Source organism: Felis catus, chromosome C1 (genome assembly GCF_018350175.1).
Source record: "Felis catus isolate Fca126 chromosome C1, F.catus_Fca126_mat1.0, whole genome shotgun sequence".
In the NCBI taxonomy this organism is placed as follows: Eukaryota; Metazoa; Chordata; class Mammalia; order Carnivora; family Felidae; genus Felis; species Felis catus.
Genome location: NC_058375.1, coordinates 31,876,417 through 31,889,106, shown reverse-complemented (window position 1 = coordinate 31,889,106; position 12,690 = coordinate 31,876,417). Strand labels below are relative to the sequence as shown.

Genomic DNA, 12,690 nt, shown 5'->3' with positions numbered 1-12,690 from the left:
GATCTTATAGGCTTCCATTCTCGAAGCATTGCCAGCTCAGACTAATGAGGACAGAGATGGTACAAAATGAAAAGAACTGCTTGACCCCCTCCTCCCCCCGCCGCCTTTTACAGGCTTCTGTTCAAGCCCCTTTCTGCTTTCGCTCACACCCTTTTTGTGGCCCTTCATGCTTCTTTCTGCTTTCCAGTCTCAAAGCCAATGCCATGTGTGTTAGGTTTTTGTTACTGCGGTACCCTATTTCTGGCACCACTGTCTCTTCCAATAATCTTTTGCTACATAGCAAACCACCACAAAACTTCATGGCTTAAAACAACGATGTGGGCAGGGCTAGGTGGCAGCAGCTTGTACCCGTTCCATGTGGTGTCCGCTGAGGTGACTTGACTAGGGTTGGAGGACCCACTTCTACACGTGGCTGACAAGTTGGCTGTTGGTTTCTCTCCACACAGACCTTGCCACAGGGTAGCTTTGGCTCCTCACGTGTGGTAGTTGGGTTCTAAGAGTGAATGTCCCGAGAAAGAGGAAATGGAAACTGTCAGCTTCTTAAGTAAGCAAGCCCTGGGCCCAGAAACTGGCACAGGGTCATTTCTACATAGTCTGTTGGTCAAGTATCACACAGATCGATGGAAGGGAGGTCAGAGGTGTGGGAGTCATGTTTTTAAACTGCCACAGTCTTCTCAAGGTTTTGTAGTTTGCCTTTTATCTTTCACCCTTTAATCCATGTTAGAATTTCTTTTTGTAATCATCACAGGACTGGTTATATATGTTTTTCCTTTTGTGTAAACACACAAATCAAATAAAATTTACGTGCAGTGAAACATACCTATCTTAAAGTACAATTAAATGAGTTTTAATCTTTGTAAGCACCACGTAACCAGAACTCCGGGCAAGATGAAAGTCATTTCTACCACCCCTGGAAGTTACGTCATGCCTCCTTGTAAGTCGGCCTTCTCTCCCACCTTCATCCTGATTTCTCTCACTGTAGATTCGATTTTCCTGTTTTGAACTTAATACAGAAATAGAATTATACTATATGTACATTTTATATTTGGTTTCTTTCACTAAAAGCAATGTTTTTGAGAAGCACCCTATCAATAGTTCATTCTTTTTTACTGCCAAATGCTCTCCCAATAAATGAATATACCACAATTTGTATATGCATTCTCTCATTGTGGACGTTTGGGTTGGTTCTAGTTTTAGGCTGTTATGACTAAGCTGCTATGAACATTCTTCTGAGTGTCTTTTCATAGATCTATGTCTTCATTTATTTTAACTACTCTTCTTATCTCTTTGAGTTTTTGAATTTTTACTTTCGTGTTCAATGAAAGAGTCATATCATGACATGGAAGTCCTAACTATTTAACAGACTTCACCCAATCCTTCTTTCATTAGATCTGCCTTCACACCCACCTCCAGGGGCCCCTGCCCATTCTTGGGCCTTTTGTGAATTTTAAGATGAGACAGTTTGGTTCTCATCATTGCCCATTCTTGGTTAAGGATTTGGCTTTTTTGGGTTTGCTCAGTCAGTTGCTGCTTTGCTTATCTGCTTTCCAGCTTCCAAAATTTTAAGCTGTCTCCTTTATTGTCTGACTCATGTTAGAGGGTTTTAGCAGAGAACAGAGTTGAATGTGTATTTCAATGCATCTGGTTTATTCTTTACCTTTTTCCCTTCTTTCTTTCCTACCTGTCACCTTCTACATCCTGCCACTCTTACTGTTTCCATTTCCGTCTCTCCATCTCCCTTTCCCTTCGAATTAGGTGAGGAATCCTCAGAGAGCATGCGACTCAACCCCCTTGTTTTACATCTGCTAAACTTGAAGCCCCACGGACGAGCATGGCAGTCCATCCATGGCCACCACAGCTACTGCTCTTCTCTATTTTGCCTTTAATGGCAAAAAAGACCTTTTGCTCACCTGTTCTTTCTTCCATTAGCGATCCGTGACAGTGTGAGAAAGCAGAGTACCCTCTTCAAGTGGGTCCTAGAAGGCATACCAGAAGAATGCCATAGCTGACCAGGCTGCCATGGGTTCTCTCTGGAGATCAAGGAAGCACCTCAGTTTCGGACTGCTTCTTACTCACGTGCCTTCCCTGTTCCCTGCCCAGCACAGTGCCAGGTAGAGAGTTGCAGCAGGAGAGTGCCCAGCTGCCATGACCTGATAAACTACTGAAACAGACAACACTCTAGATGGGACCCTCGGGTCCTTTCCATTGTTTTCTTTGGTCCCATATTTCTCTGTTTTACTACTTTCTTTGGATCTGAGTGTTAATGCAAAAGATAGCAAAGGGACTCTACCACCCAAAACAGAAATCAAGGCAGGTCACAGTGGTGTGACCATTCTAAGTGCAAGCCCAAACACACACTAGCACACTCTGGCTAATATTGCCATGGCCCCTACCATCCCTTACACATATAAGACCTACAGGAATGTGTGAGGCAACCAAGTACTGAACATGAAAGTACATACACCTGGGGAGTTGTTTAGATTCTCTTTTCAGTGCACAGAAGACCAAGTGTAAGTTCTGTGCCTTGGCTTTTGGTCTGGGCTGTTCTTCCAGCAGGCTCTGTTCCCAGAGCCTTTGGTCATGCAATCTGGGCTGGTTGCAGCTGGATACAGCCACCCTCTGCCCCCTCCCAATGTTTCACCGGCCTAGCAGCTGAGAATCCTGCTAGGGGCAAGAGCCCAGAGGGTGAGACACAGAAGAGAGCACCGTTCTGTCACTTCTCTACCCTGGACGCTCTTTAAGCTGTTTTGACTCTTTGTCTCCCGCAGTTTGTATTTACTTGAACAAGAATGGCAGCACAGGCCCCCACTTAGATAAGAAGAAGGTCCAGCTGCTTCCTGACCATTTTGGGCCAGCCCGCGCCTCCGTGGTGTTGCAGCAGGCTGTCCAGGCTTGCATCGACTGTGCTTATCATCAGAAAACCGTCTTCAGCTTCCTCAAACAGGGCCATGGTGGTGAAGTGATCTCAGGTAAGCACACTTGGGCTGGTGTGGCCTCCTCACCAGAGGGGCAGGCCTTCTCAACTGGCTCATTTCTGGCAAAGCATCCTGGTTCCTACGACAGTCACGCCTGTAGGCTCTGGAGAAATGTGAAGGGATTCTGTTCCTTTTCAACAACCAGAACCCCTCTGAGCCTTATGCACCCCTCTGCCAAGTAGAATACCATGCAGACTCTGCTTAACCAAGCTTCTAAGCAGACTCCTGTCCTGTCTACCTGCTTAGCCTCTGCGTACAGAAAACGTATGTGTGTTGCTTTAAAGGCATTCCAGAAGAAAGAATCCAGAGGGACTGCATTGTGGCAACAGGAGTTTCTCCAGATCGCCATAGCCTCCCACCTGGCCTCAGGGGACCAGAGAACTCTTAGGTTCTTCCAGCTCCTTATCTGCCCAGTCCTAAGCCAGCCCTGTTACCAGGAAGTTGAATCCCAGAGCAGAGTGGGGAAAAACCATTCCCTCTCTCTTTCCTGCTATGAGAGTTTGATTCAACTATGCTGTTTTTTGTTTTCACTGAGAATGTTCACTTTTTCTGCTGTGCCCTAGTTCTGTTTCCGTGTTCCCAAGTCCAAAACCCCATTCTATACCCACCAAGTCTATGAAGACTTGACCTGGAGCCTTTCAGTCTTAACTGCATGATCCTGCATAGTCTCCCGCCCCTTTCCTCTAACAAGTTGCAGTATCCAGTCTCAGGGAACCCAGCTGACTTGGCAGACCCTCACGGATACCTATATTCTCTTAGAAGACCCCATAAATAACTGTATTTTGTTAGCAAACATTTTTTGAGCCTTTATCTGACGTCAGAGGTTATTGCCAGGCACTGGCCGGGGAGGAAGAGAAAAGATGACAGGAGAGAAGTATTCTCATGTGCGAGAAATGTGTAAAGGGTGACGTGGGAGCCCTGGCGAGGGAGTAATTGGCTGTCTGGAGGGTGAGGGCACGCACGGAAGACATTGTTCTAGAAGTCGGAGGACTGCTGGGGACTCCAGCTTTCCTTTCCTTGGGAGGCTGAGGCTTCCGGGCAGTAGTCTGCGGGGATGAGGCCTTCTTTGCGCCTCTATGGGGTTGCTGTCACCCACACCTTTCCTAGGGTTCTTCTGTCCCAAATTTGATTCCCGGGACCAGCCTATCTCCCCATTTCCTTGCTGCCCTCAGAGACAAATGCAAAGGCCTGCTTTTTAAGGATTATACAGATATTTTTTGAATAGAGATAGATAGGGAGGAAAATAAAACCAAGCATGGAATATTTCCAAATGCTGCTGAAACTCTAGTGCCCTAACACAGATCACATTGTGCACCCAAACCATTGCCGGCAATAGCTGTATTCTCCTCATCTGCCCAGTTTCTCTGTTCTTAGGCAGTTCTTATGGAAATAGAACCCAAAATGAGCAGATCTCCCGGAGGAGGCCCAGCCAACTGATGGAGCAGATAGAGTTGTGTTCACAGTTGTTTTCACAAGTTGAGTAAAATCGCCTCAGAGCCCCAGGTGCAACAGGCCTGGCCTGGCCACTCCCATTACTGCAAGCCCTTTGGAGGTGGAGGCAAAAATCAAACCCTTGAGGGAGGGAGGGGAGGGGAGGAAACCTGGGCACCGACTGCTTTGTGTAACCAGGTGAGCCTGAGGCAAGCAGTGGGCTGGGCTCCTCCGCCAGGCCTGCCCTGCACTGCTGGGCTGACGCGCGTTTCCTTCATTCCACAGCCGTGTTTGACCGCGAACAGCACACCCTCAACCTCCCGGCAGTCAACAGCATCACCTACGTCCTCCGCTTCCTGGAGAAGCTCTGCCACAACCTTCGCAGTGACAATCTGTTTGGCAGCCAACCCTTTACACAGACTCACTTGCCTCTCACCACCACCGAGTACAGCCACAGCCACAGCCACGACAGGTACCTACCAGGTAGGAGCTGGGATGGGGCCTGGGCTGAGAAAGGGGCACAGGGCTCGCAGCAGCGCCAGTGGGGGCCCGGGGCTGGCCCTCACACCCTCCAGCCCGGCACCTACTCTCTGGACTCCTGGCTTTCTGCACCTTACCTTTGCCGCAGGTGCAGCCAGGGACTCCTTGGTCTCCTCCCATCTCTGCTCTCTCCAGGATTTTGTTTTCCTGTCTCTAGGATTAACCTTCTGTCCTCTGGATTTTTATCCCTAGAAAACGGTGGTTCAGAGTTCCCCTCCTGAGCCCCCACGGCGTGTGGCACGTGGAGCCACCATGAGGTCACAGCACGCCTCCCAGTGTGAAGCTGGCGGCAGAGGCCTAAGGTAGCTCTCCCTTGCCAACAGGAAGGTTTAGTCTCAGGCTACAGAGTGAGAAGTGTGCTCCCCCGTGATTGGCCGTCCACTCTTTCCTTTGGCACGTGGCCCGAACTCCTCCAGCACTGCCAGTCTAGCAAGTCAATTCAAGTTCCTGCCATTTCCAACGAGGCTGGAAAATAACTTTCTTAGTTAGCATAGCAGACCCGCAGCGGGAAAGCGGATGCCACGTGGCCGGATCAATGACTAAGCACTTCCAAGAGAGGTTAAAGAGTGAGTGGAACTCAGCATCTGGAGCCCCGGGACACAGAACGACAGGGGACAGGGAGCGGAGGAAAGCTCGATCCCAGTAGCGAGGTAGGTCGTGGTCAAGAGAGGAAGCAGAGGCCCTTTAGAAGAGTCTCATGGACTCCTCCTGGCCGGAGGAGCAGAGAGGTGGTGCCGTGAGTGCTGGGGCTGTGCTGTCCTTTGGCGAGGGAGCCCAAGTCTGAAAGGTGCCCATTTCTGACCTACACAAGTCTTGTCACCACACTGCCTCCCCTGGCATCTCTTTATCGTTGTCTTAACAGAGTCCACTTCCGGAGAACGCGCTCGGCAACATGACTACTCACCCAGCCCCCCCACCCTCACCTCTGTCTGTACCTCTGCACCCCAGTGAGCACTGCCTGTGTGACTTGTGTGCAGGGCAAAAAGACCACCTGAATTTCAAATACTCCTTGTGAGGGCCAGACCATCTGGTCCCTGCAGGCATGTCTGTGCCCCCCTCACTGATCTGTTGCTTGGGAGGGATCTTCTCTAAACCTTTTCTCCTGCTTTCTTTTATCATCAGAATCCGAGAACAAAAAAAGAAGTGTCCTTAGTATGTTGCACTGGGGGTCCGGGCTGGGTCTGGCAGACATGGGGCAGACAGAGGCAGGTTGTCAAATACCCCAGCTGTTGGCCTTCAGGAACTCTGAGCAGCGCTTAAGTGATGAAAGCAAAGCCTATCTGAGATTCTGGAAGAATGCGTACACGAGAGGGGGTAGTGAACATTGAGGGTAGCTGCTCGTCTAAAGAGAGATTTCTCCACGAGCCAGGAGCCCAGAATTCTTAAAGGGAATAATCATCACTGAGGACTAAGAGAAAACTTACTGGTAGCAGCATGCAGGGACTGGCAGGGATGTACGTCATGGGCCCGCAGTCACGGAGGGGGTTTGGAATTGAGGCCTGATGTGCCCTGGGAATTCTGTTCCAGTTTGCATCTCTCTGATTCAGCTACCAGACGAGAGGAAGCAAGCTTTAGCCGCTCTTCCTTCTTGCCTCACCAACTAAGAAAGAGACAAAGACCAGGGTTATCACATACCGTCCCCACTCCTTCCCTCATTTTCAGACAGATTCAGCCAGCTCTCTGCACCTTCTGGTGCTCACTGTCTAGCTTTTGCTTCCCATCCTGGGTGCTCAGCAACTTGGCTTCTCTTTCCCCAGTTTGTTTGCTTCTCTGAAGTGTTCTAACTGTGCCCAGACAAGCCAGAGCTTTGCCTAGATTTCTCACTCCTCTGTGCTCCTTTGCTTATCTTGCCTGCCTGCCTGCCTGCCTGCTAGCCTGCCTTGCTGACCCTTTGCTCCACCTCTGATCATCTATCATTTCCTGCACTTCCCTGATGACTTACCCAAACCTCTGCCAAATAGCTGGATATGCACAGGGCTTGGTCTGCCCTTTGGATCTGGGGTTTATCACTCCCACCCTCCTGCGTGGCTGTGCGCTTCTATTTCAACATCCAAAGCTACCACTCCTCTTATCTAGGTACTTCCTGAGGTGCCTTCTCCCTTCCCTACAGCCTGCCTCCACACTTCCCTGGCCCTTAGGGTCGTGGCCTAACTGACCGCACAATTCCAGTATAGCAGATCCCATTAGGGTTCCTTACCTGAGTTGAGACTTAACTTTTTTTGAAAAACTCCAAACCTACAGAGTGCAAACAGGATAGTGAGCAACCATGTACTCTTCATCTAGATTTCCCACTTAACTTTGTAATATTTACTCTACCTGTTTCTCGTAGGCATACGTACATATATTTGTGTCTGTGGATTTTTGTTTACTGAACCATCTGAGAGTTAACTGCAGCTGAGGGACGTGATCATTAATAAACTTTCCTATGTATCTCCTAAGAGTAGGAGTATTATCACACTCAAGAAATTTAACGTGAGTAAAATCTACTAGCTGATATAGATAGATAGATAGATAGATAGATAGATAGATAGATAGATAGATGTTCTGTCTCTTTAGTTTTCTTTTATCTACAGCAGTTTTCCACACTTTTGTCTCTGCCTTTCCTGACATGACATTGACATTTTGGAGACTCCAGACCAGTTGTCAGACGCTCTGTGCCAGATGCTATACTAGCCTCTGGGGAGCCAGAGATGGAACAGACCGCATCCCTGCTCTGGGAGCATGCCAGCTGAGAGAGGACAGACATGCACGCGGTGTGAGCCTGGAACGGGCCCTGTGGCCAGCCAGGAGTGATGAAAGACGACGACAGGAAGGGTTCCTGGCGGAGGATGGAGGAGGACAGTGTCAGATTAGGGTCACTTCTTCAAAACTCCACATGTGGCCATGTCAGGTGAGAGGCCTGTGAAGGTCATGTGAGAGGGAGCTCCTTCTGGCCCTCAGCACTGACAGCATTAACAGGAGACAATTAATGTAGCTGGTTCCAGGGACTATTATCTTAGCCGTAATTGAAACCACCCAGCATTAACCTCTAGGTCTGCCGTTTGGAGATTGCCCAGATTCCTCTCTGCTCAAGGAGGTTCATTTGTCCCAAGGTGGTAAGTTCCTTGTGCCTTGTTTTTCTAGCTGCCGTCCAGGGTCATCTGAGCTTATAAAGTGGTCCTCCTGCCAGAATCCTAAAATGTATAGGATTCAATAAAGCCAAATAAAAAGTGTGAAATCTGTTAGGATGCATCCCTCTGTGGGGATGAAACCCTTCGTCCCCATGTGGGGTTTCCTCATAGAACTGTCAGAGTTCCAAGATGATGCAGATGCTCATAATTAATTGAACCTGTGTCGAGTCTATTATTCAGTCGGCCAACCCAGAAGTTACTGGTTGCACAACACCAAGGTCTGGTTTAGGCATATGGGCAGGGGGCATTTCCATAGTAAACTAGGGGCCCAGGTCCTCACACTCACAGAGTTTACAACCTGGTAAAGAGGAACAAATAAGCAAACAGTTCATTCGTGATGATGCGTACTTTCAGAGGGCACGTTCAGATTTCAGAAGTTCAAACCAGGTGTCAGGAGAGGCTTTCCAGAAGAAATTATATCTAAGCTTGGACCTGAAGGAGCAGGATAATCAGGTGGAGATGCCGCAGACCCAAGGAGATGGAGGAGGGGAGTGATGAAGAATGTTCCTGTTGACTGAATAGCATGTGAGACTGTGAGGGACAAAGGGGAGCGTGACCCGTGTCAGAGGAACCGGATGTGTGGTACAGCTGACATACACAGTGGAAGAGAGGCATGTGAGAGGCGAGGCTGGAGCGGAGGCAGCAGCCTGGTCAGGAAAGCTCTAACTGACCGTATTGCCAGCTTTTTATCATTGAGCAGTGAGGACCCGGGGAAGGGACACAGTCACAGCGCTTCAGAGAGGTCACTCAGGATCCTGTGTGGGAGAATGGATTGGTACAGGGCGAGACAGTAGGCAGGGAGGCTGTCTGGAGGTTTGTGTGGGACTCCGTGAGTCCTCTTAGATTTGGGGATAATCCTTTCCTTCGATACCCAAATCTAAATGACATCGAATGAACCCCCACCCCACGTCATTCAGACTAGGGTTCCTGCTCTGACTCAGACTCCTGCAGACTCCTGCTCCTTCTTTCCCAGACCACTCTGATAGCTGACCGTCCCTCCCTTAGGTGCTTTGCCCCAAACATTTGGTCCGATTCTTCATCCTTCATTTCCCTAAGGAAAATGAATACAATTGTAATAAACTTGTACTGGAGTTTAGGGGGGTGGGGGAGAATTGCCACAAAGAACAGGAAGCATTTTAACATTTCTGTTTTATCTTAATGTTTATCTGCTGTTACAGGATGTATCCTATTGGCCTCATTCACCTTCGGCCTCAGCCTGCTGCCATTTCTGGGGCCCACTCTAGGTTTGGGGGATTTTCTTCTCTGTTCTCTATTCCTTCCATCCCATACCTCCTCCTTTTCCAGCTATCAGCAGGCAACTCCAGCTTAATATATTATGCAGAATAATTTTGTTTCCTCTTATCTCCAATTTCCCAGACTTTGTCTTTCAAAACCAAAACTATATAAATGTAACAATGTAATTATATAAATGAAAGAGCCACATAGCCCACCCAGATCTTTACTTTCAACTCAAAGAACAAAGACAAAAGCTGTTGGTAGAGAGATTTGTTCCATCTATCCCGTGTTTTCTTTTTTCTGCCTTCATGTGGATTAATCCAGTTTTTTTATGATTTCTATTTCCTTATTGGCTTATTAGCTATAACTAATTTAATCCTTTGTTTTAGTTTAGTGATTGCTTTAGTTTATATTATACATTTTTTACATATCACAGTCTACCTTGGAGCCATAGTCTTATCCCTTCACATATCGCATAAGAACCTTACAGCTGGTACACTCTCCCCGTCTTCTGGCCTTTGTGCTATTGTTACCATACGTTTTACTTTTACATATATTGTAAATCCCACTATACATTATTATTTTACTTTAAATAGGTAATCCTCTTTTAAATTTTTTCAATATAAAAAATATATTCTTTTAACATAAAAGAAAAAATTATTTTATATTTACCCTTTCATAGTTACCCTTTCTGGTATTCTGGTACTTTCCATTTTTTTAGTGTAGAGCCAGAGTTTCGTATCTTCTCCCTGCTGAAGGACTTTCCTTAACATTTCTCAGAGTTACAGTCTACTGGACACAAATTCTTTCAGTTTTGTATCTTTGAAAAAGTCTTTTGTTTTTGGGGTTTTTTTTTTTTTGTTTTGTTTCTGTTTCTGAAAGATACTTTTAAAATTGACTCTTTTTTTGTTCAGCACTTTTTAAAAGATGTCACTCCATTGTTTTCTGGTTTGCATTGTCTCTGATGAGAAGTCTGCTGTCATTCTTTTTGGTCTCATGCTGTTCCCACCCCCCTCCACACCCCCCAGGGTGCTTTTAAGGTTTTCTGTTTATTATTGGTTTTTAGCCATTTGACTATGCTGTGCTTTGGTGAGGTTTTCTTCATGCCTCTTGTGCTTAGAGTCCCCTGAGCTTCTTGGACATGTGGGTTTACAGCTTTTTATCAAATGTGAAAAACTTTCTACCATTCTTTCTTCATATATATTTTCTTCACCTCTTCTTTGGAGACTCCAATTAGACATATATGAGTCTCCTTGAAGTTTTCCCACTGTGTAGTGATGCTTTTTAAATATTTTCAGCCATTTTTCTGTGCGTTATTTTGGATAAATTCTGTAGGTGTGTTTAAGTTAGCTAATCTTTTCTTCTACAGTGTCTAATCCACTCTTAATCCATCTCATGTATTTTTATCTCAGACATTGTGTTTTCATTTCTAGAAGTTTGACTTGGGTCTTTTTATGTCTTTGGTATTTTTGCTTAACCTGCATAGTCTTTGCTCTGTCTTGTTGAGCATTTGAAATCTAGTTGTAATCACCTCTCCAGAGCTCTGACCCATGAACTGTAGCTGCCTTGGCCTATCTGGATTCGGCCCCATCTCCTCAGCTCAGGGAGCTCACCGGCTCTGTCTAATCTTCCCCTGCCTCCACTGTGGCCTGGAAACACTCTAGACAGTGAGCTGAGAGCAAGCCTAGGGCTCACCTTTTTTGTTACCCCTTTTCAGGAATCACCGTCCTGTACTACCTGATGCCCAGTGTCTGAAAATGGTTATTTCATGTATTTTGTCTTTTTGTTTTCAGTTCCAAGAAATCAGATATGCCTAGACCCTGCTACTCTGCCTTAGTGGAAATCCAAAATGTATCCTAAAGCCATGTACATCTTATCAGTCTACTGCCTTTGCCATTATCCTCTCTCTCTTGGCCTGAGAGGTCCTTTCTGGCCTATCTGGTCTCCTCTCTCATTCCTCTCTGCTCCATTTTCTACCTAATAGCCCAAAGGGTATTCTTCAGGCATAAAGGAGGTTATGGCATGCCCTAACCTAAAACTCTGTAGTGGCATTCTGATACACTGACAGTAAAATCCAGGTGTCCTACTCTGGTTTGCAGTATTCTGCATCATCTGGTTCTTGCCTACCGTGCCAGATTCATCTCTTCCTTCCATATATTTCAGCTACACTGTTTTTCCTCATTTCCCCAAATATTCCAAGCTGTTTTTCTACTCAAGATCTTTCTATAAGTTACCAGGCAGCAGCCCTCAGCCATTGTACCAGGAGACCTACAGCAGATGATTAGGTTCTCCCTAAGCCACGTCAGCTCCTTGGCCCTTTCCACAGAATTCTCTGCGGGTGAGGGGCATCCTGGGTCATGTTCCTATCCTTTGCAGTTTTGCAATTTTTCTTGGAGATCAAATGTTTAGATAATGCTTGGGATTCATCGGGGCTGCCAGCGAACCCTAAAACCAAGCACATTGTTTAGCATACCTCTACTTGGACTCTTCAGACCACAGCTGTTTAAACATCATCTTGTCGGGGCGCCTGGGTGGCCCAGTCGGTTAAGCGTCCGACTTCGGCTCAGGTCACGATCTCGCGGTATGTGAGTTCGAGCCCCGCGTCGGGTTCTGTGCTGACTGCTCAGAGTCTGGAGCCTGTTTCAGATTCTGTGTCTCCCTCTCTCTCTCTGACCCTCCCCCGTTCATGCTCTGTCTCTCTCTGTCTCAAAAATAAGTAAATGTTACACATCATCTTGTCAAGGAGACCTCTCAAGGTCTCCTCATCTAAAAAAGCCCCCCTTGTTATTTTCTGTCTTAATACCCTATTTGCTTAGTAATATTTACAATAGTTTCTAATTTTTTATAAGCTTGTATTTTGTCATCCTTCCCACTAGATTAATTATTCCTTGAGGGAAGGGACAATATCTGTCTTTTTCATCGTTCACAGTATCTGTCTCCCTGTCACATAGCAAATATCTGATAATGTTTGCTGAATTAAAGTGTAGTAGAGGGTGTAGGACACGTAGTTCAGAGGACTTTTTTTTCGTGAGGCAGACTTAAGCATACACAGGAACTGTGGTAGTCTCTGGGTCTTGTGTTGGAGTAAGAATTTTCCTAGAAAATTCTAGAAATTCTTAGAAAATTCTAGTTTCTTTCATTTGTTTCACCCCAGGAAGGGGAAAGCATGGTTGTTAGCACAGATTCCTTGAATCCCAGAAATGGAAAGTGGTCTAGAGATGATCTAGTGTCTAGCCCAGCAGATCGGGTGGTCATCTGACTTCTGCTTAAGTGCTCCCAATGACAGGTTGCTCACCATCACCTTTGGCAACCGATTTTATTGCTGGGCACTTCTGATT

General features: G+C 46.6%; 1 protein-coding gene across 27 annotated transcripts in view; it reads left to right on the top strand.

Annotated features, from left to right (window-relative positions):
• Positions 1 to 12,690, top strand: part of SCMH1 (Scm polycomb group protein homolog 1) — a 187,765-nt gene that overhangs the window by 162,748 nt on the left and 12,327 nt on the right. For 17 of the 27 annotated variants that reach the window (XM_023258555.2, XM_023258556.2, XM_023258554.2 and 14 more), the window contains 3 exons: positions 2,769 to 2,969; positions 4,350 to 4,450; positions 4,692 to 4,878. In XM_023258555.2, the coding sequence (XP_023114323.1) occupies positions 2,769 to 2,969; positions 4,350 to 4,450; positions 4,692 to 4,878 (489 nt within the window). Of the gene's footprint in view, positions 1 to 2,768; positions 2,970 to 4,349; positions 4,451 to 4,691; positions 4,890 to 5,138; positions 5,249 to 12,690 lie in introns of all 27 variants that reach the window. The other 10 variants (XM_045035624.1, XM_023258544.2, XM_023258557.2 and 7 more) reach the window with 4 other exon arrangements.